Source organism: Lacerta agilis, chromosome Z (genome assembly GCF_009819535.1).
Source record: "Lacerta agilis isolate rLacAgi1 chromosome Z, rLacAgi1.pri, whole genome shotgun sequence".
Lineage (NCBI taxonomy): Eukaryota > Metazoa > Chordata > Lepidosauria > Squamata > Lacertidae > Lacerta > Lacerta agilis.
This window is the reverse complement of record NC_046331.1, coordinates 12,436,931-12,452,806: the sequence shown is the minus strand read 5'-3', so window position 1 is coordinate 12,452,806 and position 15,876 is coordinate 12,436,931. Positions and strand designations below refer to the sequence as shown.

Genomic DNA, 15,876 nt, shown 5'->3' with positions numbered 1-15,876 from the left:
AACCTTGGTGAGCATTTTAAAAAATGCAAGAATTGAATTACATTAGGGCTCTTCAGCTCCTATGCTAAGGAATTACCATTCAGAACTGATTTCAGTTGTTGTGACTGGCATTGTGCTTTTTCTGTGTGGTTCATCTTTTCTTTGTTTGTTTTTTAACAAAAGAATGAAAATAAATAATGAGAGACTTGATCCTTTATGAAGCCATGGTGCTCATGTTGGCAAGTGCCACCATGACATGAAAGGAAAGGAAAGGGTGTTGGTTTTGAAACAGCCTGTCTTGCTCATTGGATCAGATAACTTTGATCCAGCTGCATGGTTTGATTTCCACTGCCTCTGCAGTCACTTCTGCACTGATCCAGGTAATGTTGTTGGGGGTTTTTTCACCTATGTGTGGATCACAGGCTGACAATGCTAGCCCCATGGCTACCTGTCTGTTTCTGGACATAATTCAAAGTGCTGGTTATGACTTTAAACGCCCTATACAACTTAGGCCTAAGTTATCTGCTGGACCATATTCTCCTGAATCTGCCTGGGCTCTGAAATCTTTGGGAAAGGCTCGGTCCTGCCCACCCTCACAAACATGTTTGGTGGGGGCCCTCTCACCTCAGGGGCTGCTCCCAGAATTTGGAACTCCCTCCTTAGAGAAGCTAGACTGGCTTCATCCTATTGTCAGCAAGTGAAGACCATTTTATTCTAACAGGCCTTTGGGGTGTGACTTTTTTGTTTTGTTTTTTTAAGAAAAGGGCTTTTAAATAGCGTTGTGATATTTTTACTGTTCATATTTTAATAAATTTGTTTTAATTATTATAGTTTAATTACTTTTCAACTATTATCTTTTTTAATTTAGTTTTTATTAAAGATTTTATTGGATTACAAAAGTGCATGCATTGTCTCTATTTTCAGGTCGTAGAATCTTTTCTACAGATGACACATTCAATGTGAGGCATTAATGTTGTATACAGTATAAGGTTGGGGGAGAAGAGAGGTGGGAGAAGAGATGTTGTTAGTCTTCTGTATTATATCTGTGTTGTTTTAATTTATGTAAGCCGCATTGAGTCCTAGTCTGGAGAAAAGAAAAATAAATAAACATTGTCATCATCACATATGTGGAAGGTGCAGCTGCTACTCAGAGCATAGTGTAAAAGCAACCACATCATTCCAGTTAACATGGAGCCAGAGTGAGCCTTGAAACTAGAGGTTGCCAACCTATTTAGGCCCATGGTCACATTTCTCTTCTCTCTCCCCATGGAATAGCCGCTCCTAAAGAGAGTGAGTGTTCACATTTGCAAGGGATCTGGGTACAAGTTGGATCAAGTAGAATTAATCTGAGCCTTGAAAAACTCAGAGAGCTGAAAGTGGAACTGAGAAAGAGCATGAATCCTCCTTTGGCAGAACCCTCTAGTTCCCATGGTTCAACCATGGCTTGATCTTAAATGCCAGTTCTTCCATGTTTACCTCTCCCTCCACTTCCCTACCTTCTGTTGTCTCTCCTGTGCCAGATTTATGGATTTCAAGCTCCTCTGGGCAAGGGCTTGCTCTCCTGTACTCTCTAAAGCACCTGCATATTGATGGTGTCATATGAATAAATAATAATGATATTTACAAGAATGTTAAATGAGGCGGGGTGTGTTCCAGACAGGAGAGGAAAAACAGACCTAGTGCAAGATATTTGGAACTGAAAAGGAGTGAGCCATAAATTTGTGATTGTTGGGGTGGGCTGCTAGAACACTGCAAGGTATTCGTCTTGATCTACCCCCAGCTTTACCAGAAACATAGCAACCATCTACATAAAATTGAACTCAGTTACTTAGTGGCACATTTCACTGATCCATGCTCTCCACAATCCTTTAAACCCCAAAATCCAGTTGCAAGACTTTACTGTGTTTTAATATTGAAATGTATTGCTTTTTCAGCCTGCTGCTCTTGAAAAATGTAAAAGGCATCTGAATCTCAGGTGTGTGCATAACATTACCCTGTGACCTTAACTTCTGCTTAACAAAGGTCTCTCCTTCCCAGGAATCTAAATACAATATTCAAGGGGGGGCATTTTATTTGGTCCCTGTAGGCCAGTTTTCTGGCTTAATTCAGCTAAATGTTTTCTGTGTCACTTGTCACTGAATTGCTTATGTTGTGGACACAAGACTGCATCAAGGCTTTATGAGAGATGCCCTTGTTACAGACACAGTTCTGACACTGTTAAATATTCACATGGATCAGCACAACCTGTTCCAAATGATTTGAAGCGATTGTGCTGTCTAGGTGGAGGGTGAAGTAGCCCAGGAGGACTTGTTTGTATGAGTTTATATTGTGGCAGTACAGAAATAGGTAATTGCAGGAAAACTTCTATAGATGCCCGTGCAAAAGTTCATTCCTAACTAGGTCTGCTCAGAAAAAGTCCTATTGAATTCAATAGAGCTTACTCCAAAGTATGTGAGGTTAGGATAGCAGCCTAAATTATTACAGAAGAAACAACAGAAGATAAACCAGGCTTTTGGTTTATTTTCATCAGTGCAACCATTTGAGCAAGATTGGCACTCAGTCAGGTATGTGAGGACAGCATTGCATTTAAGCTCTAGCCTAGTAGCAAACGGGAAAGTCACCCAGCGATGTGAATTGAAGCATCAGCAATATACAGATGGCACTGCTGTGTGTCCCTTTTCCACCTCTTCATCCCAGGGAGGCTGTTGAACTCCTGAACTGGTGCCTGGAAACGGTTTTTGGCTGAATGAGGTAGAACAAGCAGAGACTTTAGTCCAGACAAAATGGAGGCACTATAAGTAGGGAAACAGACTGCTCGGGATAGAGGTTTTTGGCTGGTCTTAGATTGAGGTTGCACACTCCCCTGAAGGACCAACCAAGTTTTCCCAGATGATGGCAGCCAAGAATCCTTTATAGGAGCTAGGGAAGGTATCCCAGTTGTCTCAGTTAATCCATGCACTAGTGGGGTCCTGACTATTGTAATGCACTGAGGCTGCCCAGACAACATGAGGTTGAGTTTGAAGTCAGTTTGGAAATTTCAGCTGGTGCAAAATTGTGGCCACCTAGGTACTGTTCGGTGCCATGCAGTCAGTTCACATTACGTCTGTATTGTACTAATTAAGCTGTTTGCCAGTGTATTTCCAGTCCCCATTTTAAAGTGCTGGCACTCAGAGTTACTGCTCACAGGGACAGCTGATACATGTTCAGGAGGTAGTTCCACAAATAGCCATATCTCTAGCATGCAGGCAGCATTTGTGTCTATGCAGGCTCGACCATGCACAGACCCACTGTCCCACTCAGGGCTGGCCCAAGACATTTTAGCACCTGAGGTAAGCCATAAAATGGTGTCCCCCACACCAGGGAAGAAGGGAGGATTGAAGATATACATCAGGAACAAGGGTGAGGGTCAAAGCAACCTTACCTGATGGTAGAACTGGTAATCAAAGGCAGGTACAGAGTCCAGGAGACCCCAGAGGGCAGCCCCTGTGATTTCCTCCATAGGAGGAAGACCAGCAGTCCCTCCTATTTGCCAAGAGGCCATTGTGGAGGCAGCCGCTGAAGAGGCAGCAGATTGGGCCTCCAAGGAACCCTGGCACTGCAGCAGCAACAGAGGGCAATGCATTCCTCAGAGGCTGGATTTGGTGCTTCTGTGGATCCTGCTGACAGAGGCAGTTGCTTCACCTTGCTTTATGAGTGGGCCAGCCCTGCTCCTACCTCATGTGAGGGTGGGTGCCTGAATAGGCCTTGTGTTGCATGTGCACTGGGCCCCTTATCTAGTGGAAATGTTTAGGATTCCAGTTTAAATTTGGTTGTCAGGAATAATTCCAAGAGGAATCAGTCTAATAAAAAAGGTGGAATGAATCTGTGTTTCTTAATATTTCATGTATGTTAATCTTGCTTGCATCCGCCAGGACCTTGACTCTACTGTTACAGCAGATGAATTTCAAGAGATGTCCAGAGTACTGTTATGATGGAAGAGTTTCAGTTAGAAAGTCTCAAGGATGCAAACAAGGCGCTTGGATTGGTCAGGGTGACAGTTTGTGTTCTGGACCCATAGGCCTCTTGGCTGAGAAAAACTAACAGGGAAGGGACAGCTGGCTGGACCAGGGAAGTATTAATGCTTCCTTGTGAGAGGGAGAGGGCCCTGTCTGCTTGAAGAAGGCAGTAGCAAAACCACTCATTAAGAAACACTCACTGGATTCAGAAAATCTAAGTAATTACCAACCAGTTGCCAATTTCCTCTTCTTGGGCAAGGTTGTTGAGCGAGTGGTCATGGGTCAGATCCAGGCGCTATTGGAGGAAATTGTTTTTCTAGATCCATATCAGTCAGGATTTAGGCCCAGTTTTTGCACAGAAACCACTTTGGTCACCCTTTATGATGATCTCTGTCAAGAGGCAGGCAAGGGAAATGTGTCCCTGTTAATTCTTCCTAACCTCTCAGTGTATTTTGATACCATCAACCATGGTATCCTTCTGAAGCGACTGTCCAAGTTGGGGGTGGGTGGCACCACTTTGTGATGGTTTCGGTCCTACTTGGATGGTCCAGAGGGTGATGCTTGGTGAGTGTTCTTCATTTCCATTTGGGGTTCCTCAGGGTTTGATTTTATCCCGTGTTGTTGAACATGTATCTACATGAAACCTCTGAATGAGGTCAACTGGAGTTTTGAAGTATGTTGTCAGCATTATGCTGATGACACACAGCTCTATTCCTCCTTTGCATCTGCAGGTGTGGCAGTGGATGTGTAATGGACTGGATGAGAGTCAGTAAAGTGAAGCTTAATCCGGATAAGGCTCAGGCAGTGTTAGTGGGTGGTTCTCTGGACTTGATAGATTGTAGGTTGCCCATTCTTGATGGGTTTGCACTCCCTCTGAAGGAAGGGGTACACAGCTTAGGAGTAGTCCAGGATCCATTGCTGTCACTTGATGCTCAGGTGACCTTGGTGGGGCAGAGTGCCTTCCATCAGCTTTGGCTGATGGCCCAGCTGCACCCCTATCTGGACAGGGCTAACCTGTCTGTCATCTGTGCTTTGGCAACATCTAGGTTAGATTTCTGCAATGTGTTATTCATAGGACTTCCTCTGAAAAAGGCTGCTGCAAAATTTGGTGGTGAGGTTCCTCACCAGGGCAATACAGTTTGAGCATATAATGCCAATCCTAGCCCAACTGCACTGTGTGCAAGTTAGTTTCTGGGCCCAATTCAGAGCACTGGTTTTGACCTATACAGCCTTAACCAGCTCAGGATTGCAATATCTCAAGGACCACCTCTCCCTATATGCACTGTCCCAGACCCTGATGTTCTTGCTTGTTTGTGTCCACAATGAGAGGTCTGGAGGGCAGCAAAACAAGAACGGGCCTTTTCTGTGGTGGCTTCCCACTTGTGAACTCGCCTGACGCCATCGTTGCATATTTTTAGGCACCACACAAAAACATTCCTCTTCTTCCAGGCCTAATTAAACAACCTATGGCCTTTTAAACTGGGGGGGGGGGGGAGGTATTGTTTTTGTTTGTTACTATGTTACATATTTTTGTGTTTTTATATTGTAAACTCCCCTGTAATCCTCAGATGAAGATACACATATGATGATGATGATGATGATGATGATAATATGGGGCTTGTTTCTTTTCCTGCAGCTTGACATATGGTCCAAGTCCAGCTATCAAGTGTTTCAAAAGGCAAGTTTCTTTGTTTCTAAATGGTGTCTGCTTTATGTTACGTTATTTTATTTCATATTTGAATATGACCTTATATATACACCGCTTTCAAAATGTGCACATACTGTCTCTTAGGTTGCATATGCATGCTTAAGTAATTGAATGCTTGTTTAGTTAAATGTTCTGGCAACTGTTCTGGATTCCACCTTCCTCAACACACTTGGAGCTTCACAGATGTGCTAGAAGGCAAGGTGACCATTTTAAGAACAGGTTGAAGTAATTCTCTGCATATTCAGAGAGCTCACAATTTGGTTTAAAAAAACCCACTCAATTTCATTCTGTCTTCTATATTAGGTCTGTGAAGTATTAGGATGTTAAGTCTATAGATCCAGTTGTTGTTGTTGTTGCTGCTGCTGCTGCTGCTGCTGCTGCTGTTGTTGTTGTTGTTGTTGTTCAGTTGTTCGGTCGTGTCCAACTCTTCGTGACCCCATGGACCAGAGCACGCCAGGCACACCTATCTTTCACTGCCTCCTGCAATTTGGCCAAACTCATGCTAGTCGCTTCGAGAACACTGTCCAACCATCTCATCCTCTGTCATCCCCTTCTCCTTGTGCCCTCCATCTTTCCCAACATCAGGGTCTTTTCTAGGGAGTCTTCTCTTCTCATGAGGTGGTCAAATTACTGGAGCCTCAACTTCAGGATCTGTCCTTCCAGTGAGCACTCAGGGCTGATTTCTTTAAGGATGGATAAGTTTGATCTTTTTGCAGTCCGTGAGTCTTCTCCAGCACCATAATTCAAAAGCATGAATTCTTTGGCGATCAGTCTTCTTTATGGTCCAGCTCTCACTTAATCTCTTAGCAGACTCCTATTGGAATGTAGTCTCAGTTGTTGGCTATATTATCATTTTTGCCTTGAACTTTGTTTGTAAACATAGACACATAGAATTGTAGAGTTGGAAGACATCCCAAGGGTCATCTAGTCCAACCCCATGCAATGCAGGAATGTAATATGTAACAACCAGGATTGGATGGATAGTTCAGTTTTCATGTGAATTTTCATTTTAATCTTCTGTAAATTCATGAATTCTTGTTGCGGTTCTTATACTTCATGTGTAAGCTGAGCTTTTGATACACACTCTCTAATGCACACACACACAAATTACAAGACATTTGGTCCTTTATAAGAGCTATTGAAACTGTAGTAATGGTATTGTAAATGACCACTTGCGTGGCAGGGTCACAGTTGGTGAGTAAAGATTACCATGTTTGTGGGTTAACCACAGAGCTTAGGGCTTGCTGATCAGAAGGTTGGCGGTTCGAATCCCCGCAATGGGGTGAGCTCCCATTGCTCAGTCCCTGCTGCTGCCCACCTAGCAGTTCGAAAGCATGTCAAAGTGCAAGTAGATAAATAGGTACCACTCCAGCGGGAAGGTAAACGGTGTTTCCGTGCTCTGCTCTGGTTCACCAGAAGCGGCTTAGTCATGCTGGCCACATGACCTGGAAGCTGTACGCCAGCTCCCTCGGCCACTAACACGAGATGAGCGCCGCAACCCCAGAGTTGGACACGACTGGACCTAATGGTCAGGGGTCCCTTTTCCTTTACAACATGTTAGGCCTCAGCAGGTGTTGGTTACCACGTCCAAGAAACAGGTTGTCAGCCCAAGGCAGGGCAGAGATCTCATCAGCACTGGGACAACAGTAAAGAAGACAATGCTCAGGGCAAAGCAAAATACCTGGAATCCTGACAAGTTGCTGAGGCCTAGAAGCTGGTTTTGAGTCTGGGGCTTTATAGGTCCTTGTTGATCCTGTTTGACCAGTGCAGCTAATAATATTCACTCTGTCTGGTTCTACATTCCATTGACAGGCTTACCTAGCAAGTCAGAGTGCTGGTGACGAAGATCCTGGTTTCAGGTGTGGGCAGGCACACACATGCATCTACATGTATATGTTTAAACTTACCATTTTTCTTTCAAAATAAGAAAGATTATTATTTTAAGTGTCCATATTAAATGTGATTTGACACATCCGGGAGAGAAATGCTTAAATCATTCTCCTATGAATCTATAAAATGTTGGTTTCTATGCCTATTTCAAGTTCTAAGGGTTGATGAATGACCTAAGAATTACAAGACTTTTGGTGCATTAAAAGAGCTATTGATGATGAGGTGTATGTAACCACTTGCCTAATGGTGTCTGTGATGTTGAGTAAAAATCACCTCCATAAGGAGACCAGGTCAAAAATGTTAGACACTAGCAGATGTGCCTCAACTGCTTTAATCCCAATCCCAGGGGGATGATTTGACATTCCAAGATTAAACTAAACCCGTTCTCATTTTATGGGATCCAAGTCTTAAGTTGAAGGAACTTAAAAAGTCCAATATACTTTGCTTAGTTTCCTGTCATATTTTCCCCATCTGGTACAGTGGTTTACAAACTGTTCTGAGGAATCTTGTGATATGTCAGAGTGTATTGATGGTTTCTCAGTAGAAAGATCAGGAAGATTACTGATCTCTCTCTGCAGTATATGCCTGGCAGTGTAATACACAGGCTAAGGAACCTGGTTCACATGGAATGATATTGAGGGACCTAATAGGACCTGTCCAGCATCCTATGCGACATCCTGGAATGCCACATATGGAGGAGTTCTTCAACAGATGTGGAAAATAGTTTCCTAAAAGTTGAAAGTTTTGAAAAGCCATTGCTCAAGTTTGTCAAACAAATACCAGCAAGAGACTCTTGAGCTTGGGCCTGGCCTGGAGGCATGCCACTACAATTCCTGTATAGATATCTCTTGAAACTTTTGGTGCCAGGATTCTGTGTTCAGCCAGAAGTAAATAATTTTGACCTGTGATGCCAGCTTCCTCCAGATCAAAGAATAGCTTCAGGGAGGTAGGTAGCAGCCCATTCCCTGACTAGCATTAAGAGGCAGAATAACACAGTAGTTAGTCTGTTACCCGAGAGACAAGTGAGAATTAACGGATTAAGCAAACCTTTCTCTCTCTTCTGAAAAATATATTCCTTGTGTCAGGTAGAGAGGAGTATAATGTAGAGCAACTTAGGACAAAATCATCCATGATAATCCTTCATCAATAATGCTTTAAACTAATTATAGCCCATGGAGTAGCTTTCATTCTTGCCATTAAATGGGTTTTTGCGTTATAAATGGGTCCAGGCTGTAGGCTTGGCTCTCTTAACGCTTTAGGATTCCAGCATTAGATACAGAGTGAGTGTGAGAGTGTGTGTGTTCATGCACACATGCACACACACATATTTATAAATGCTTTCTTTTTGAAATGTTTGATGCAGAGGAATTAAAAAGCCAGTAGTAAGATGTAACTTGCCTCAGGTTCATTGTACACAGCCCCATTCACAGACCGCATAAACCAATGTGCTTAAGCTGAAGTCCTTCTAATCCCACAGTGGTCAATGGCATTGATGAATTGTAAAGATCTGGCTGTATTCAGCATTCTCATTCCGCTACTGCAAGAGCCCTTGCACTAGCAGATGGCAGTGCTCAAAGGTTGCACAACAATGGAATCTAATGCAACAGTTGTGCTAATGGAACCTGGTTGCACAACAGCTGATTCTTGTTATGCTCTCCGTTGTACCTCAATATTTGGCAATTTACTGTTTTTCACCTTGTGCAACAACGTTCCATATGTGCAACAACAATACCCCAAAGTCACTTTACGCACAACTTTTTGTCTTTCTGGCTCTGTTTTTTATTCTGTAGCCTAGTGCTAGAATTAGGTGGCCCATCTCCTGTCACTACCATTATATTACTGCAAAAGCCTACTTAAACCTGTGGCCCTCCATGTTGTTGGACTACAACTCCCATCAACACTGACCATTGGCCATGTTGGCTGGGCTTGATGAGAGTTGGGAGTCTGCGGGTGGCTTCCAAGCCTGTAGAGTCCAAGGAGGCTACGGTCTCACACTCTATTGCCAAACGATGTTAGGATAAGTCAAGCATGCAGAGTCATAGACCAGTCAGGATCAGGCATGAATAATCATTCTGAGTCCAAAATGTGGTCTAGAGGCAACATTAGAAAGTTCTGAGGTCAACAACAGAGAATATCTAGCCTAGCAGTGTGAGTCAAGAATTCTACTTTTAGGGTCAGGAAGCTAAGGACCTGTGATGTTCCAGCAACTGAAAAGCTCAACATGAAGACAAGGCCATTCCTAATTCCAGCTGAGAATGCTTTCCCATAAGGGGTTTTTTATTCCTGTCACATGCGAGTTTAGTCTTTCAGGTACATGCTTTCATGAGGGTCTGAACATCTGCACTCTCAGATGTTGGCTGAAGGTTGGCTTGACCTCTCTCTCAAACTCATCACCCCACATTCACCTTGAGAGGGTCCACTGGAGGCAGCTTTTGAGGGGTTCCTCTCCAAACTCAGGATCTCCAGGGCTGGTGATGGAAGACCAGGGGTGCCAAGTTCAATAAAATATTGGGGGGGCAGGTAAACCCTGCCCCACATAATCGATCACATGATGTGGCACGCACACACCATATGAATGGCAATGCCCATCAACTTAGGGGGGGTGGCCCAGGGGCGTTTCTAGCACCTTGGCTGCCCGGGGTGGGAAGCCAAGAGGCACCCCTGGGGGCGGGGCATCGCGGCGCATGCGTGCGTCATGACGCACGCGGCGCCCCGGGATGCCGGGTGGCGGCTTTGGGAAAGTCCCGAAGCTGCCACCCGGCGGCAGCACCCCTACGTGCCACGGCTGCTCATGCCTGCGCGAGCAGCCGCTGCACGAAGGGGTGCCGGGCGACAGATTCAGGAGTCTCTGCAGCCCACAGAGACACCCTATGCCGCCGCCCGGGCTCCCTTGGTGGAGCGCAAGTCGGGGCAGGGAGAGGGACGGGCTAGCGCGGAGGGCTGTCACCCCTCCTCGCTGGCCCGCCCCCTCCATGCCCCGACTTGCACTCCGCAAGCCAGCCAGCAGCGGAGCTCAGCATAGAGGCAAGGGGCGGGCCAGCGAGGAAAGGGTGGCACCCCTCCTCGCTGGCCCGCCCCTTGCCTCCATGCCGAGCTCCACCGCTGGAAGGGGGGACTATTTTTGGCACTGCCGGGATGGAGCCGCAGGGGCGGCCAGCGAGGGGGGGTGACACCCCTCCTCGCTGTCTGCCCCTGCGGCTCCACCCCGGCAGTGCCAAAAATAGCCTAATTTTTTTTTAAAAAAAATAAATTAATTAAAAAGCCCAGGGGGCAGGGCCAACGCCCAAAGTGTCACCCCTAGCAGGGCGCTGCCCATGGGCCCCACCCCCCTTGCTACACCCCTGGGGCAGCCCCCTCAAATATTTTATTGTAGGGGCAAAGACCCCTTGGACCCTAGGAGTTGGCTCCTATGTGGAGGATCCTGCTTCCCCAAGTGTATGGTCAGCCAGAGGTCTGGTTCATCCTTTGAGGAGTTGGTGTCCAGATTGGACTGGGCAGGGAAGCCACATAAATATTTCCCTGATAGCAGGTGTGTGTGTGTATGGTTTCTACCCATCCTTCTTAAGCTTTCCCCCTCCCAATAGCAATGCCATGTTTCCAATGACTCCTTGCTGTGGTAGCCCCTTGGAATATCACAACATTGATTTCCTTTGAATGGCAGGTTTTCAAAGCCAGACTGTTTTTTACTCTCTCTTCAGTGGCAATAAAGCAGCATCTAGAGCTTGCAGAGCTACCTGCTCAATGTAGCTGCCAACATGTTAATTTCTTAGACAGCCACAGCACGGCCCTTTTGGGTTAAAGAGCAAAGGCCTCCGTCCTTCCCAATCCAGCCCTGTCATGTGGAGCTTAATTCGTCTTGACTTCTTTGTTTGCAAACTCTGGCTGTGTCAGCAAGACTTGTGCCTTCCCCTGATTAGTAGGATCCCCGAGTGTGTTTAATTTGATAGGGGAAGAGTGTTCCCAGAGGGCCCATTACAACTAAAATGTACAGGTATTTACAGAGGTTCCCCTGGAGATTTTCTTGAACTCCCTTTCTGGGGTGAATGAGCTTTTATGACCATCCAGCGAACCAGCAGGGTGAGTCTCAGAGAATAGAGCTTAAAAATACAGGGAGGAATCTCTGAAAGGGCAGAAATACAAAGAGCCGAGGAAAGGTTGGCACATCTCCACATTTTTCTGACATTTTAAACTCTGCAGGTGCAGAGACAGTGCCGATCTTTAACCTTTTTATTAGCTCCTTGCGCATCTCCAGCTAGTAAGGAAAAGTAAGAGCTTTTTTATTTTATTTTATCATCATCATTGGGGGTCTTTGTTCCCACCCTTTTTTCAAAGGCTGATTGTGAATTTTGCGGTATAAAAGCAAAACCCTAGAAGAACATCACATTCTCATTGTTATAACTATTTTGTTAAAATAAATTTTAAAATAGGTATATATTTTGGAAAAATGTGTTTCTGCCCCCCTCCCCCATTTTCTCTAGCTGCTAGCACTTTGGTGTCTGGCCATGGTTTGGAGGTTGCCTGAAGGAATGCTGCTCCCCATAGGAGCCTACCAGTTGCTTCAGTTTGAGAGGGGAGGGCCCTGCTTAGAGTCTATCCGTCAAGAAAAGCATAATCTAAAAGGACCAGAACAATTTGTAGAAGACCCTCCTTAGTGATGGCCACAGAGTACCCTGATCTGGTAAAATCAGGAGGAAAGTATAAGCTTCCTGTTTCATGGAATATTTTCATCAGTAAATTATATATTTATTCTGTTTTCTATTTTTACTCACCACTTTTGAATTACAGAAGAAAAATAGTATATGAACACAACAGTAATAATTGAGAAGAAATTGGTCAGCCCATAAGACTGAGAGAGGGTGAGAGCTTAGCAGATAAGATGGGAACTCTGGAGTGGAAGTAAATGGTGTGCTGGTTAGAGTGTTGGACTAGGACCTGGAAGACCAGGGTTCAAATCCCCACTCAGATATGTAGCTTTATGGGTGACCTTGCGCCAGTCACCATCTCTCAGCCTACCTATTGCACAAGGCTGGCTGTCGGGATGCTATGGGTTTGGGAAGAGAGAGAGAGAGATGCCACCCCGGGCTTCTTGGAAAATAAGGCTGATGTTTCATTTATTTGTTTGCTTTTATCTGTTTTTACGCCACCCTTCAGCAAAGCTACCAGGGCAGTATACAAAGAAATAAAAAGGTAAAGGGACCCCTGACTACTGTATTAGGTCCAGTCATGGAAGACTCTGGGGTTGCGGCGCTCATCTCGCGTTACTGGCCAAGGGAGCCGGCGTACAGCTTCTGGGTCATATGGCCAGCATGACTAAGCCACTTCTGGTGAACCAGAGCAGTGCACGAAAACGCCGTTTACCTTCCCACTGGAGCGGTACCTATTTATCTACTTGCACTTTGACGTGCTTTTGAACTGCTAGGTGGGCAGGAGCTGGGACCGAGCAACGGGAGCTCACCCCATTGCGAGGATTCGAACCACCGACCTTCTGATCAGCAAGCCCTAGGCTCTGTGGTTTAACCCACAGCGCCACCTGCGTCTCTATACAAACAAATAGTAGAACCTTTTCTTTTCTTTTCTACAATGAAATACAAAAATACAGAAAAAACAGACCAGGAGCATAGAAATTCAGCAGAACAAGTGAAACCTAACCAGCCACTTTGCATTAGAATGCAAATCAGCCGCAGCAGCATCTTTGCTTAACACGCAGCATAGTTTGCACTAGGCAAGCCTTCTTGGAAAGGGGAAATAGTTTTAAGGGTGCTTCAGTGCATAGTTGGAGGCTGCAGATGACCACCTCCCTTCAGGGTTACACACAGCAGCTGCTGGGTGCTATATGAATCACCCCTAGAAACAACATGGGAGGCAGCCCCCATTCTGCATGGTGGGATCAACACAAGTCCAGACATGCTTTGCACAAATGAGAATAAGCTTCTTACATCTTTCTCAACAACAGAGGGCTAAACATTGGATTATATAGAAAAACCATGCATTTAAATATAACCATTATTGTGGGTGGGTGTTTTGTTTGAGGAGGAAACCCAATAGTACATCATAGAATCTTTGCAAACTCCCTTATTTTTCATTATTTTTTGTAATAACATAATTTATTAATTATTGTTTCCCTTCCTCTCCCAAGAGCTTGGGAGGAGGCTGTGAATATAGTTTTAAAAATAAAGAAAAAGAATCAGATAATATCATCATCAATATTGTTTCCCAACCCAAGAACTTGGGATTGGTAACAATTTGTTTGTTTGTTTGTTATTTCTATTTCATTGTACAGTATGCATATTCATTAAAACCCACTGACTCCAATCCTGTCCACCAAAACCCAGTTTAAATGAAGAATTTTCACACTGCTTCCAGAATACACCTAGCCTTGAGATTGGACCATGTCTCAATGTGACAGGAATTTCAAAGTAGAGGGGCTGCCACCACAAGCCACCCTGGACTGCTTATTATCCTGGCCATCTAGGTTGCCTCTCTGTAAAGTTTGCTGTCCTAAAGTATTGTTTTCCTCCAGTACAAGGACACATAAGTATTGTAATATATGAAGATGTATTCCTGTCATTAATCTCTGTGAATAGGTGTGTGGAATGAATGCATGTATGAGTCAAGTACAGAATATTGACAGTATCTGCTCAAGGACAGGTGATGGGCAGTTCCAGGGTCAGCCTATTGAATTGGTATCCTGCATGGCTGAATTGTGAAATTGCAACAACTTGATTTTTTAAAATTTTCAAAGGTTGTTAACCAGAAGGTTGGTGGTTCATGCCCATCCAGGGATGTCTGAGGGCAGAATTCATGCATTGCAGGGGGTTGGACTTAGATGACCCTCAGGGGCCCCATCCAGCTCTACAATTCTGTGATTTTAATTTTTATTGATTGCAGCCAATGACCATTACAATATAAACATAAAACACATACAGTAAGCCCACAACTTGCACTCGGTTTATTTACACATTCACAACTTTACACAGGGAGTGGGTGGGGAATAAATAAACGATGATGATGAGACAGGGAAATCCTACACTGTTTGTTTGTTTGTTTGTTTCCCATATCCTTACACCCAGTGAATTTTTCTCACTTACCAGGGTCTGGGAAGGTTGCAGAAGGGAAGCTCCCAGAGCTCTCTCACAAGCTTCCCATACCCCAGTTAGCAGCATTCCAATACCACACAGGGGGGCAGTTCTGGGGGTTCCTGACTTTGCATCCCCAGAACTGAACCCTCTCATAAGGGGCAGGCTGACTGCATGTGGAAAACATAGGGTAACACTCATTGGCCCAGTAAGACAGGGAGAAATGCTAAGAATACAAATGGACAGGTTTCAAAACAATCATTTAGTTTAGTTTGGTGATTCTAAATTTAACTCTGAGCAGTGAACTGGATAGTAATCATCGGCATGAAATAAATGAAATATATATGTGTTAAATTTTGTGTCAGGTTATTTCTAAGGTTTAATTTTATCTGTATTTTTAAAATGAAAATTATAAAATGTTTTGTGTAAACAGAGTACCAGTTGCTTGTACTCTTTTTGTTTAATCAGTATCTAAATGTTATTAAATAGGCATCGACTTGATCCACGCATGTGGTAGCAGTAGTCTCCGCAATCAGTTAGCTATTTCCTGCGCTATCATGATTTTGGAATTTTATGAAATATGTGTGCTTCTGAAATATATTTCCAGCACCGAAATGGAGACAAGCATGCTCAGAGGAAACACTATTTAAGAATCCCAGCTTAGTATTGTGTAAACCAGGAATCTTGGTTTACAAGAAGCAATGCTTACATGGTAAACAAAACAATATTCCACTATTCAATAAAGTCAATCCTTTTTAATCAGCCTATCACTGTAAATACCTTGCAGAAAAACCCCTGCACCTGTCCTTCTAAAGCAGGGGTCAGCAAACTTTCTCAGCAGGGGGCCAGTCCACTGTCCCTCAGACCTTGTGGGGGGCCGGGCTATATTTTGAAAAAAAATAATGAACAAATTCCTATGCCCCACAAATAACCCAGAGATGCATTTTAAATCAAAGGACACATTCTACTCATGTAAAAACACGCTGATTCCCAGACCGTCCGCGGGCCGGATTTAGAAGGCGATTGGGCCGCATCCGGCCCCCGGGCCTTAGTTTGGGGACCCCTGTTCTAATGTTTGTCAGTAGGGACTGTGATACCTGCAGTTTTCAGCCAATTGTGTCAAAAAGAGCAAAGGTACCGGTAATAGCCATTTATTTATTTCCCCATTATAGCCCATGGAGCACCACAAAACTTCAGTTCTCCTGAATTGCAGTTCTGATTTGGACAT

The 15,876-nt window shown here is 44.4% G+C and overlaps 1 protein-coding gene across 2 annotated transcripts in view; it reads left to right on the top strand.

Annotated features, from left to right (window-relative positions):
* MED27 (mediator complex subunit 27) overlaps window positions 1-15,876 on the top strand; it is a 176,957-nt gene that overhangs the window by 149,888 nt on the left and 11,193 nt on the right. Inside the window, exons 6-7 of one of the 2 annotated variants that reach the window (XM_033137057.1) lie at window positions 1,914-1,954; window positions 3,891-4,456. In XM_033137057.1, the coding sequence (XP_032992948.1) occupies window positions 1,914-1,954; window positions 3,891-4,059 (210 nt within the window). In that variant the 3' untranslated portion in view covers window positions 4,060-4,456. Of the gene's footprint in view, window positions 1-1,913; window positions 1,955-3,890; window positions 4,457-5,610; window positions 5,653-15,876 lie in introns of those variants that run through there. The other variant, XM_033137055.1, reaches the window with a different exon arrangement.